Here is a 13,983-nt window from a genome sequence, read left to right as displayed (position 1 = left end):
GTGTGTGCATATGTATATGAGTGTGTGCACATGTATATGAGTGTGTGCATGTGTATATGTATGAGTGTGTGCATGTGTATATGAGTGTGTGTATATGTATATGAGTGTGTGCAAGTGTATATGAGTGTCTGCATGTGTATATGAGTGTGTGCACATGTATATGAGTGTGTGCATATGTATATGAGTGTGTGCACATGTATATGAGTGTGTGCATGTGTATATGTATGAGTGTGTGCATGTGTATATGAGTGTGTGCATATGTATATGAGTGTGTGCACATGTATATGAGTGTGTGCATGTGTATATGTATGAGTGTGTGCATGTATATATGAGTGTGTGCACGTTTATATGAGTGTGTGCATGTGTATATGAGTGTGTGCATGTGTATATGAGTGTGTGCATGTGTATATGAGTGTGTGCACGTGTATATGAGTGTGTGCATGTGTTAATGTATGAGTGTGTGCATGTGTATATGAGTGTGTGCATGTGTATTTGAATGTGTGCATATGTATATGAGTGTGTGCACATGTATATGAATGTCTGCATGTGTATATAAGTGTGTGTATATGTATATGAGTGTGTGCATGTGTATATGTATGAGTGTGTGCATGTGTATATAAGTGTGTGCATGTGTATATGAGTGTGTGCATGTGTATATGAGTGTGTGCCCGTGTATATGAGTGTGAGAGAATGTATCTATACCTATGTCTGTGTATGTATCCCTCTATCTGGAGGGGGGGGGGGGGTGTCACATGAACGGGCCAGGTCCTCCTGTGGCACACAGGAGGGATTGAATCCCCTGCCCCGAAGGGTTGGGAAGAGCCTGGGTTTGCCAGCGCTCCAGCTGCCGAGCAAACGGCCAATCAGGTGTCGAGATGATTGAGCGAGGAAGCGCCGGGATCTGCGCTGTTCACGAGTTGGGCAGAGACGGGGAGAGTCGGGGAGAGACGGGCTGAGCGGGGGAGGAACGGCTGAGAGTCGCCGGCGCCGCGGGTCGGGGGGCGATTCCGAGACGCGGGACTAACTTCTTGCCCCCCCCCCCCCCCACCTCTACCCCCCTTTTGCCGCGATCTGGAGGGGGCCCGCGGGGAGGATGGGACGGAGAATGGTCACTTTGCGGTGGGAGCCGCAGCCGCCGGAGAGCAGGTGCCACCTGTGAGCGAAGGAGCGGCGGGGTCGGCGGCCGCTTGGAAGGAAGATGCGAGCCCCGCACTGGTGCGCGGTCCTGCTCCTCCACCGCAGTCTGCACCTGGTAAGGGAGCCCGGGGCGGGGGAGTCCGGAGCGGGGGAGCGGGGAGTCCGGAGCGGGGGAGCGGGGGTCGGGGGAGCCAACTTCTGGGATGTGCTGCTACGGTTCTGACACCAAACGAAGCGCAGCCCCGTTTAACCGGCTGCCGCGAGTCCCACATGGATCGCGAAACTTTCAAGTGGCTGGAAGGGGTGGGAGCGCATTGGAAGGGAGGGTGTGCGGGAATTGGAGGGCCGATCCGGAGCGAGGGGAGGGAGGGAGGGGGTGGGGGGTCCAGTGTCCAAAGTTTATTTTCAATCCATTTGTGAGTTTCCCTTGGGATCGCAGCCCTTTCCTAGGTGCGCTCCGGCGGCCACAGCTGGAGGAGGCTGGAGGGGTCTCCACGGCTCCGGGGAAGCGCCCACCAGAACGCTGCCCCCCCCCCCCTTGCAGGTAGAGGTGGTGGGAAAGAACGGGGTGGTTTCCCCCCCTTCGCCCTCTCCACCCCCCCTTCGCCCTCCACCCCTACCCCCTTCGCCCTCTCCACCCCTACCCCCTTCGCCCTCCCCACCCCCCTTCGCCCTCCCCACCCCCCTTCGCCCTCCCCACCCCCCTTCGCCCTCTCCACCCCCCTTCGCCCTCTCCACCCCTACCCCCTTCGCCCTCTCCACCCCCCCTTCGCCCTCTCCACCCCCCCTTCGCCCTCTCCACCCCCCTTCGCCCTCCACCCCTACCCCCTTCACCCTCTCCACCCCTACCCCCTTCGCCCTCCCCACCCCCCTTCGCCCTCTCCACCCCTACCCCCTTCGCCCTCCCCACCCCCCTTCGCCCTCCCCACCCCCCTTCGCCCTCCCCACCCCCCTTCGCCCTCCCCACCCCCCTTCGCCCTCCCCACCCCCCTTCGCCCTCCCCACCCCCCTTCGCCCTCTCCACCCCCCTTCGCCCTCTCCACCCCTACCCCCTTCGCCCTCCCCACCCCCCTTCGCCCTCTCCACCCCCCTTCGCCCTCCCCACCCCCCTTCGCCCTCTCCACCCCCACCCCCCTTCGCCCTCTCCACCCCACATCGACCGTCCCAGGAACTGCCTTTCGGGTTGGAAGTTGGCCCCGGGTTGCTCCATATTCTCGGGCAGAAAGGGCATGCGAGGGGGTTAATCGGGCAGGGAATCTCCCAGGTCTCTCCCCCCGCGTCATCCCGCTGTGTGGACAGACAGGGAGGAAGCCGCTGACGGAGGTGCCCGGACCTTCGCCCCATCCCAGCCACATCAGGATGGGGTGAATGGGTTCCTCGCTGTCAGATCGTCACGGCGCCTGAAGGCAAAGCCTGGCAGATAGGATTTTTTCCTGGGCTGCCGTTTCTATAATGTGCAGTTTATAGACTTGCTGAATGTGAGTGACATGAAAAAACAATGTCCTTACCATTATAGAATCTAGGGGAAAAGCAAGAGCCAGTTAAGAATTGGGATTAATTTCAACCTAGTTACATTTCTCAATTTCTGGAATGATTCTTTTGAAAGCAGGGGGTTGTGACACGATGGGTTGCATTGCCTGAATTGAGATGTTAAGTTTTGCAGTTACATTGTGCCTGTGGCAGGTTCGAACCAGATCTGGAGGATTCTCCAGGCAGGAGATGGCATTTGTTAGCTACTCAATGATGCAGAGCTTGGTTTATTTGTTTAGGATGGGGGGAACGTATAGATCTGGGGCTACTGCAGGAGAATGTGTGGGTACCAGCCTGTTTGATGATTTCATAATTTGTTGGACGTCCCTTCACGCCATTCGTGCACCCTCCCAGCCGTTTACCTTCATAATATTATTACCCCGTATGATTTGAAGAGTACATCACCAGAGATGACTATAAAATGGTTTGACTATCTTCATCCACACAAAACATCGGAATGCCTTTCCACGTTAAACCTTTCGACTGACAATGGGAGGTTAATTTTGTACCTTGAATTCCCAGACCGTATTTGCCAACTGAAATGGTAAGGAGCAAAATCATTTCCAGGTGTCAATTCTGAATGCCACACGAGTCAAAGTGACATTTAAATCCTCGAGTGATGTATTCCCCTCTACTCCTTGGTCAAAGACAAATGTGTTTCCATCAGCCATGACGACAAAACCCCTGTAAATGAATTGCACTGTGGTATTTCAATCAATCAGAGGTTCAAATAACACAAACCCGAAAAGTTAAATCTAGCTGGATGAACATGATCCGAATCCCACGATTCAATTGTTCCTTCTGTGATTTTGTTCCTTCTTCTACTTAGGAAAGAGTTTTGAAGAATTTCATCATGTTTAGTTCCTGTTCTAATGAAGTCTGTTGAACATGTATTTTTTCTATATAGTATTTGAACCCCAAACCTACATTGCAGGATGAAATGCATCATTAATTGTATGAAATAAACTTTGAACACAGATTATGTGAATGGATTAACAATATCAGAGAGTGATCTGAACTGTCCAATTCAGCAGAGATTATGAGCACTGCAGTGGGTCATTCAGCCGCTTGAAGGTTAATTATTTTGCGTATTATCCAAATTATTTTCTATATCTCGTTATTTTTTTTATTGTTCTTCCTATTTTGGAGTGTCTGGAAAATCTACCCTTTTCCAAAGGAACACGGGTGTGTGGAGTTGTTCTCTTGCAGCTCCAATGACCCAGGTTTGAACTTGAACTCTTTGCTCTCGGTGTAGAACTTGCACGGCCTCCCTGTGACCTGTGGCGTTCCAGGTTCTTTCTGCAGACGTGCAGACTGTTATTGGAATTAATATATGTTAACCTTCCCTGAGTGTGTCGGTGCATGGTTGAATCTGGGGGGGAGTTGCTGGATAGGGTGGTGAAGAAGGCTTTTGGTATGCTGGCCTTTATAAATCAAATCATAGAATACAGGTGTTGGGAAGTGATGTTGAGGCTGTTCAAGCCCTTGGTGAGGCCAGATTTAGAGTACTGCATGCAGTTCTGGTCACCAAATTATAGGAAGGATATCAACAAGGTAAAGGGAGTGCAGAGAAGATTTACGAAAATGTTATCGGGGTTTCAGAATCTAGATTGCGAAGAAAGATTGAGCAAATTAAGTCATTATTCTTTGGAGCGTGGAAGGTTGGGAGGGGGTTTGATAGAGGTATTTAAGATTATGAGAGGGATGGATAGAGTTGATGTGGATGGGCTTTTTCCATTGAGAGTAGGAGAGATCGAAACAAGAGGTCATGAGTTAAGAGTTAAGGGCAAAAGTTTAGAAGTAACATGAGGGGGAACTTCTTTACCCAGAGAGTGGTGGCTGTGTGGAATGAGCTTCCAGGAGAAGTTGTCATTTAAGGAAAAATTGGATAGGTATATGGATGGGAGGGAGATGGAGGGTTATGGGCAGGATGCAGGTCGGTAGGACTTGAGGAGAGGACTTAGTTTGGTGCGGACTAGAAGGGCCAAAATGGCCTGTTTCTGTGCTGTAATTGTTATAGAGTTATGATTTATCTTGCATGGGTAGAAATTATTTTATTAACTTGAAAGCATATTATTAGTGGTGGGTTACAGTGATCATCCTCATAAGTATAATGTAATTCACATTGAATAGTTCATCACAACGCATTTGAATTTTGGGGCCAGTGAGACAGTGTTTCTATTTGCTTGAAATAATTGCACAAAAAAAGGTCTCAATTGTCTCAAGCTCCACTTGAGACTCCAATACCTCCCTGGCCTGGTAATTTAATGGTTAAGATGATATGTAAATTTAACATGAGAGTTACAGGTCAAACCCTTAATTTGAGATAACATTGGCCAAAGGTAGAAGGTAAAGTTTTCCTGTCTGGATTGAGCTTTTTAGTAGAAGTGAAAAATAGGTTAGTCAAAAATTGCCTGCAGAAGGAGACCTGCCAATTGGACTGTCTGTCCACCTGCTTGAGGGATTGAGAAGATGGATGTGACACTCCATAATTCAAGGAAGCTCTGGCTTTAAGTGCCGGTCTGTTGCTTGTCCAAGGGATTGCTACACTTGGTCTTATAGCTTCTGCTATTAGATCAGTTGTGTGGTTGTGGGGTGAAGGTGAGATTTGGCTCATCTTTGATGCATCACCACATAACAATTTGCCTTTTCAATCAGAGATAGATTTCCACCTGCACATCTAAACTCAAGGAAATGAGTGGACAAAACTCGGAAGGCAAAAACAGGATAGTACAACTTATTCCCAGATCAGTAAACTCTCAAGTGACCAAAAAGTATTCAGTTGAAAATATTTTTTATAGATGATAATTTCACAGCATCCACTTATCCATGTCGAGAAATTAACATTAGCTTCTTGCCTCCTGTTTTACTTTCAAGGAATTAGAGTCTACTGCACAATGCAGGCAGGAGTTGCAAGAATATTAATACCTGCAATGATGTTACTGTACTTGAACTGCACTAGAAATTAGGAACTGCAAGAGAAGGGAAATGAAACCCATGCAAACTCAGGGAAACCAACCATCAGTCTGGCATAATGGAGGAGTCAGAGGAGCTGCAACTTGAGCTGGATTTACAGAAGGGAATGGGCATTTATGTGTTTTTTATTTCTCAGATGGAGTGGTAAATGGTAACTACTGCAACAATAGTGCAAAGTCCAACTGAGCATTTCTGCTGTAATAAAATTGTTTTGCTTAGATTTAACTTAAGCATGAATAATATGTCAAAAAGAAGTGTTTAATTTCAACATACAGTAAAACCCCTGTTATACAGCATTCAACCAACTGACAAAAAAAAAATCGAGGATAATATATCGGTAAAAAATACATACGTTTAAAATTGGCGTGCCTTGCCATTAGTTCGCCAATCACGCGACACACAACCTCAAGCAACTGGAAAATACACTTATCTGGTATTTAGCAGTCCCCATAGGTGCTGGATACAGGATTTTACTGTATAATTTTTTTTTGCAAGAATTCTATATTTTTTTCATGGCTGATTGAAAGTACAAACATTTGAGCATTGACAGCTAATGAAAGCAAATGTTATCTTACTTTAGTGAATAACTATACTTGCCTATCTCCTTTAACATGCCATGCATGAACATTTAAACAACAGAGACATTATGCTATCAGTGTTTAGTCACAATTATTCAATCAACAGTAGAAGGAAGTGTGCAGGAGAGCCCAGGATTGAGTGTCTGCAGATTCAGTCACTGAAGTTAACAATCCCCAGTTACTGCAATCAGAAACTCACTAATTCTTAAATCAAAAATCAGACTATCCTCAGCACATTCTCTTACCTTTGATCCCTCCTCGTGTGGTTCAATGCACTGGAACTGCAGAACGAGTTCGGACTGAATAGCCCATACAAGGGGAAATGTTGACAGAATCTGAGAAGGGTAAGTGGGAGATGGTCAAATAAGTCTATCACCTGGCCCTGAAGTTAGATGCAATGGATGGGTAAACAGGAATTAACTGGATTTGTCTAACTTCATCCCCCAGTCATAGAAAGAAGATGTGGGTCTTGAGAGGAAGAGAAAGATGGATCTTGTTGCAATGACGCTGGTCACCATTGTTTTGTGAGCAATTACCATCGCATTTTGTACCAAGCAAAGTCCAAGCCAAAATTAGGCATTGAGTAACCAGCTAATATTTCTTTGAAGGAACTGAAGTGCTCCTTAGATGTTTGGGGATGAGAACACAGTCCTCCCACTACCTCGACCTCCAAAAGATGGGGTTGCTATGGCCGATTGTAACAGCATCATGTGATAGTACAGATTCTATCACCAATGTGTATATGCACAGATTGTAGTGTAGGATGACTATGATTGGCTGAGAGTGTAGCCCCACCTACTGGCAGGTCCTAAAGGGTTGCTCCTAGCCAGACCAGGTCATTCTGGACTGGTCGACCTACATGTGATACGCTCCAGTCTTCTCGTTAATAAAAGCCTTGGTTTGGATCAACAAGCCTTTGACTCTTTCGACGCGCTTACTTTTATTAATTACCACCATGGATCTTCCCATTGCTTGTGTCTTTATAGCAAGTAAGTAACTGGGGGACCCAAGGAATGCTTCCTCAGAGTGTGTAATTCAGAACATCCCACTCAATTGTATTCCTAAGATGAGGAAACTAATATCAATCCGAACAATAACCTTGATCCTGTCTTTATTTCTGTTGCAGTTTTAATTCATGACTATATGAGCTTTTAAAATGTAAATTATTTTAATTTCCCAGTGCCATTATATATTTAATGGCCCTTAGAAATTTGAACTGAGGCTAAAGTAATAATTTGTCAGCAATATGGATGCTCTTTCTGCATTTTTTCTGGGTTTTTCTTGGCATGTCTTGGACTTGATGGTGGAGGCTTTTCTTTGGGGAGAACAAATAAATCTGTCTTTATTTCAAAAAATACTTTGGAAGTATTATTTGAACATTTTATAGAACGATGTTTGGGTCAACGAAAGCTGAAATGTTTAAATAAGCCCTTCTGAAGCTCAAGGTAAAACACAAAGCTGAAGTTATTTCTGAGTTAATTACTGAGGAGCATTTCAATAATGTTGATGGTCTTCCTGCATTATTACATTGGAAATGTGTGTGTGTGTTGCTTGTAGAATGTTAATCAGGGCTGAAACTTGATTGGTTAAGCAAAGTAAATAAAGCCATAAAAAGCCAAGTAAAGGTGAGTTCTATTTAAAATGCAATTCCATCAACCCTAGATATTGCTTGGAGCTAATTTCACAGTTCAAGATTTTTGATGCCTTTTAATTACAGAAACAGACCACTGAATATTTCAAATGTATTTTTCCAGTGTTTTCTTTGAAATAATGCTACTTATTGACTGAGGTTTGATAATTAACCAAGATTTGGTCCCTCCCTTCCCTTTGTCTTCATTCCTCCAGCTCCAACCCCTTCCCTCTCCATTCACAGAGCCATTCCTCCTCCCCTGCTTGCTGATCTGCCCTCCCTTCCTTATCCACCTATCCTGCCTGTGGGACTGTGCTCCTCCTCCTTTACCACCCCCCCGCCCCCCCCCCCCCCACCCCCCACCACCACCACCACCATTTCATTTGGGTGCCTGCTTACAGTTTTCATACATTGATGAAAGGCTCAAACCCGAAACGTTGGTTATGTATCTTTATCTTTGGTACATAAAGGACATTGTTTGACCTGCTGAGTTTCTGCAGCGTTGTGTTTTTAACTTCACTTCAGATTTGATGTTAATTCTCCAAATAATAAAGAATTCATAAAGTGTCTCCTGCTGTATGGATTAAGAAATTCCAAGATATTCAAGACATGATTGCAGAATACTTCACATACTGTGTGATTCTAGTTTATCAGAGTCTTTCAATGAGTTAGGTCCTTATCGCCACAAGGATAACTCATTTAATATGTAGGAGAACAGTTGGTTATTCTGAGTATGATGACCCATTCATGTGTGAAGCATTAAAAATATATTATTTGTAGTAGTGTAAGAAGACAAGCAGTACAGTTTAAATTGGATGAATACCATCATAAATGATCTGTTCCATATGTCCTCTTGCTGTGAAATAAAGGCAGGAATGAAACATCAATGTTTGCAGACACTGTGTGATTGTAGTGAACATCCAGAAATGCTGGAGGATCTCAGAAGGTCTCGCAGCGACCACAGATATAATACTGACGTTTCAAGCCTGAGCCCTTCAAGGTACTTTCATCAAAGAAACATTGGGTTAAATATCTTTACCTCCAATATCTAGGATTTCTGTGAAATAAAGACAGTTTAATGGTTTTATTGCTAGAAAATACAATGAATAGATTCTGTATTATCCATTGCATGGGCAATGGTTTCCTCACTGGTGCGACAATATTTGAGCAAATATCTAAGACTATAAAACATTGGAATGGCAGTTGACTAGGTAGGAAGGAATATGTTGCCCATTTCGCTTTGAAGTATTTCTCAGCAGGAACTGTGAAACTTTCTGAAATATAAATTGAATGAGAAAGGTTGGTTTTATATATGATTCATAATGTGACCATCTCTGTTGTGCACCTTTTTTAAGAATTTTCATCAGGACTGAGGTGTGTATCAGAATAAACTGTCCTCTGCACCTGATCATGGGGCATGAAATATTCCAGGGAAGGGTTTACCAAAACCTAGTGCCACTGTATCAAAAACATCCCTTCTCTTGTGCTCTAACCTTGTCACAATTTAAGGACAAGATTCCATTGGCCTTCCCTAGTCCTCACATTAAGCCCTTCATGAAACAGCACCCCTAGATCTAAGCAATTCGACTTCCTTCCAGTTTCATAGTCATTGCAATGCAAAAACAAACTCTTCAGACCAGCAAATCCACAGGGACCTTCAAGCACCCTTTTAAAATAATCCTACATTCATCCCATTTTATCATCTCTGTAGCCTTATCAATAATCCTCCCTTACCCCTTCTCATTAAATTCTACCAATCACCTGCACATTGGGAACAATGCGCAGTGCCCAAGTAATCTACCTGCATCTGGTGCTCCCATTGTGATCTCCTCTACAGAGGAGAGACTGGATGTAGATTGAGAGATTGCTTTATTGAGCAGCTTGGCTCTGTCCGCCGCAAGAGCATGATATCCCAGTGGCCACCCATTTCAATTCCCCATCCCATTCCCTCGCTGATATGCCCATGCTCTCATGCACTGAGACCACCCTCAAATTGGAGGATCAACACCTCATCTTCTGTCTGGGCACCCTCCAATCAGATGGCATTAACATCAACTTATCTGGTTTTCATTAAACCTCCCCCTTTTCCCCCGTCGCCTTTCCCACAGCGCTCTTTCTTCCCCCCCACCCCCTCTCTCTCTCACATCCCTTTTCCCTTTGCCTCCGTTCACAGAGCCAAAATCAATTCTCACCTGTCCTCTATCATATCCAATTAACACCCTTTGTTGGTCTGGACTCTTCCCCTGGCCAGTCTTCAGTTTTCCCGTCCTTGAAGAAAGGATTGGGCCCAAAAGGTCAATAATGTATCTTTCCCTCGTATGGATGCTGTGAGACTGGCTGAGTTCCTCCAGCATTTCTATGTGTGTTTACTACAATCACACCATCTGCAGAGTTTGCTTTTTCACTCCAAGTAATCTACCAGCCTGCACGTATCTGAGATGGGGAGGAAACCAGAGGAAACCCACATGGCCACAAGTGGATACTGCTGTAAGTCAGGAATGAACTTGGGTGTCCAGAACTGTGAGAAACCAGCTTGAGCAAGGGCACCGCTGTGCCACAAGTAGGGATTTCAGATGACATGGGCTAGGTTTTTATGAATGCCTTCTCCTGGCACAGACACTTTGGAAACATTTCATGGAAATGTAAGCCCAGAAGTCATTTGCAAGATCTTTCACCCAAAAGATTAGTGATCTGTGTTCCTGGCATGAACTTCTGATACATGAAGTTTTATGAGAACAGGTTAAAATGCAAATCTATCTCTGGCCAGTGCTGCAAATATAGGTGCAAATTCGAAATAATCTAAATCAGAAATGTGCAATCAAAGAGAAAAAGAATTCAAAGATTGCAAAACAATTAGATTTAAAAAAAAACCTTCTCCCATCTCATCGGGCTCTATTGTGTAAATTGCTGTTGCCCTCTATAAATCCATTTTACACATGTTCTTTGATGGGTATAACAAGGGCGAAGGGTCAGCGTAGAGGTTTGTGCAACGCTGTTACAGCACCAGTGACCGGGACCAGGGTTCAAATCTGCTCTGTCTGTAAGGAGTTTGTACGTTCTCCCCGTGTCTGCATGAGTTTCCTCCAGGTGGTGTGGTTTCCTCCCACCGTTCAAAACGTACTGGGGTGTAGGTCAATTGGGTGTATTTGGGTGCCACGGGCTTGTGCGCCAAAAGGGCCTGTAACCATGCTATAATGTCTAAATTTTTAAAAAATAACATTTTAAAACTTTAAATTTAAATATGCTGGACCTACTAATAATGGCTATGACCCTTATCTGTATAAGATGAAATGGTCCACTAATATAAATTTTTTAATTTAGACGTATAGCACGGAAATGGCCATTTCGGCCCACGCACCCATGCTGCCCAATTTACACCCCATTAACCTACCCCCCAGTACACTTCGAAGAGTGGGAGGAAACCAGAGCCCCCGGGGAAAACCTACACAGACACGAGGGGAAGGTACAAGCTCCTTACAAAGCGCAGGTTTCAAACCCTGGCTCTTTCAAGGTGTTGCACTAACCACTACACCAGCTGTACTGCCCCTAGAAGGAGGTACGCAGGCTGTTCGAAGACTGGGCTTTAATGACCAAACGAGAGAGAGAGATGAAGCTGAATTAGCTCATGTGACAAATTGAGATCAGATTCTTGTCACAAAAGGTACTGCAGTGATTTTGTACCACTCATCGGCTGGAGTACTGATCTTTCTTATCAGGGCAAGATCTTGGGATGCTCAGGGTCCTGAAATATTCTTAGTAATCCAACTGTCAAACGCATCTTGAGTAAGGATGTTCAATGTTTAAACAGGCCTTTAGGTGGTGCTGCTCCACAGTCGCAGAGTATTTCACCCTGAGTTGGAACAACGGACTCCAGCATGGCCAATGGCAGGAGAATTGGAGGCATCGGGTGTTGTGTAGGGAAAAAGCTTACATTTTAAAGGAAAGTTGTACATTTCACATTATAATACAGAATATTTAAATTGGAATAAGGTAGCAACCTTGCAATGACAATGACGAAAACCTTGCGCTCAACGTCAACAAAACCAAAGGGATGATTGTGGACTTCAGGACGAAGTCAGGGGAACATGACCCAGTCCTCATTGAGGGCTCCATACTGGAGAGGGCCAGGAACTTCAAATTCCTGAGTGTCAACATTTCTGAGGATCTGTCCTGGAGCCTCCATGTTGATGCAATCACAATGAAGGCTCACCAGCAGCTGTATTTTGTGAGGTGTCTGAGGAGATTCTTTGTCACCGAAGACTGTCGTAAACTTCTACAGGTGGACCGTGGCGAGCATTCTGGCTGGTTGCATCACTGCCTGGTATGGAGGTGCCAACTCTCAGGACAAGAATAAACTCCAGAGGGTTGTGAACTCGGCCTACGACATCACAGGCACCAGACTTTGCTCCATCGAGGACATCTACATGAGGCAGTGTCTTTAAAAAAAAAGCTTCCATCCTCAAAGACCCCCACCACCCAAGGCATGCCCTTTTCACTCTGCTAACATCGGAGAAAAGGTACAGGAGCCTAAAGACGGACACTGAATGGCACAGGACTGCTTCTACCCCGCTGCATCAGATTCCTAAATAATCTATGAACCAAAGACTGCGTTATTTTTCATGCTCTACTGTTTTTATTTTTATAGTAATGTATAGTGGTTATAATATGAACGTTTGCCACAAAACACCAAATTTAATGACTTGTTCATGACCAAATTCTGATTCTGAGATACCTTGGAAGAGAAAGTTGAAGTGCTAACTGGCACGATGGTGGTGACATTAATCTACCCATGGCTGTGCTTACATGGATGACTGCTAATTAGGTTAGTTACAGATGATGAAGTTTGCTGAACTTTAATCAATAATAATTCATTTGACTGCAATGAAATGACATTCAATTTGCCTACTGTCTCAATCATTCCACAGCAGATGCAATAACTCTGACTCTCCACTCAGCTCTGGGACACCAAGAATACAGCAGGATGTACATCAGGCTACAGCCCAACTTTCAACACCATCATACTCTTAGTGCCTTGGTTCTCAACCCTTTTTTTTCATAGGTGTTCTGTGGTTAGTAAGGGATTACTTAAGGTGGTCTGTGAGTGGGGAAAAAAAAGGTTGAGAACCACTGTCTTAGGATAAATTAGTAATCGTATAATAAATTTTATTTTTGCTCGCCATCTATCTCATTCTGGAAGCTTGTCTCCTCTATCTTCTCAATGCTCATCTCCATCTAGTCGGAAACATATTGACAACCTTGGAATCTTTCCATCTGGTCTGTGCACATTGCAGAGAAATAGAGAGAGAAAGTGTGAGAATGAGGAAATGAGAGATTGTTGTGTCTGGTTCTGCCTGAAAGAGCCTGTTCTGATCATTCGGTCAACACATAAAGGCTCACTCTCAGGGACAGTTATCTTGCCAATTGTCCAATTGTCAGGATATCGCCAAAGCTTGAATTGAAGATTTAAATGTGTTAGATTTCTAGTCATGAAATATGGGAGTGAAATCGCCCAGAAAACAGGAAGCAACCCAATCATGTCAGACGCAGTTTGTAGCCAGATGTCTTCGAATTTGAGTGTCAGAGCTGCCTGACACTTGAGTCTGTCAACCACATCTTTGAAAATGCTGTTTAAACATGCAACTCATTGGGATCCCTGTTCTCAGTGGGCGCCAGCAAGGCTGGATAAGCACAGCACTTCTTTTGTCATTTTTATTTTTTTTGCATTATCCATTTTTAATTATTTATTGCTCCCCTCCCAGTCTAGTGCTGTTCCCTTATACTCCTGGCTACTTCCAGCTCCCTGCAAACAGCCACTACAAGAGTTAACACATTTTCTTTGTGCTACACTGGCTCTGCCCTGCAGTAGGTTGCTTGAGACTCAAACCAGGCTGATTTGAACTGTTGAGGCATTGGTTTGGATCTGAGCTCTACTCGGTTGGTGTAAGATGCAGACTCACAACAAAACAATTAATGGCACAATGAAAGGAGCTATTTCTCTTCCGTGAAACAGCTTCAAGTTCAACAATGAATCCTGACAAATGTAGTGGACAAAGCTCAGGACATAACAGGGAAAACTCGCCCCTACATTGATAACATCGTCAGGGGGCAGCAGCAAACATCAAGGATTCACAC

The 13,983-nt window shown here is 44.7% G+C and overlaps 1 protein-coding gene across 2 annotated transcripts in view; it reads left to right on the top strand.

The window, feature by feature from the left end:
• Nucleotides 1–943: 943 nt before the first annotated feature.
• Nucleotides 944–13,983, top strand: part of LOC138746523 (neurexophilin-1) — a 50,280-nt gene continuing 37,240 nt past the window's right edge. For both annotated transcript variants that reach the window (XR_011347005.1, XM_069904764.1), the window contains exon 1: nucleotides 944–1,252. Coding sequence is in view for 1 of the 2 variants with exons in the window: in XM_069904764.1 (XP_069760865.1) it covers nucleotides 1,199–1,252 (54 nt within the window). In the remaining variant the exon portion in view is untranslated. The remainder of the gene's footprint in view (nucleotides 1,253–13,983) is intronic.

This window comes from Narcine bancroftii, chromosome 12 (assembly GCF_036971445.1).
Source record: "Narcine bancroftii isolate sNarBan1 chromosome 12, sNarBan1.hap1, whole genome shotgun sequence".
Lineage (NCBI taxonomy): Eukaryota > Metazoa > Chordata > Chondrichthyes > Torpediniformes > Narcinidae > Narcine > Narcine bancroftii.
This window is presented reverse-complemented; position numbering and strand designations above follow the sequence as displayed.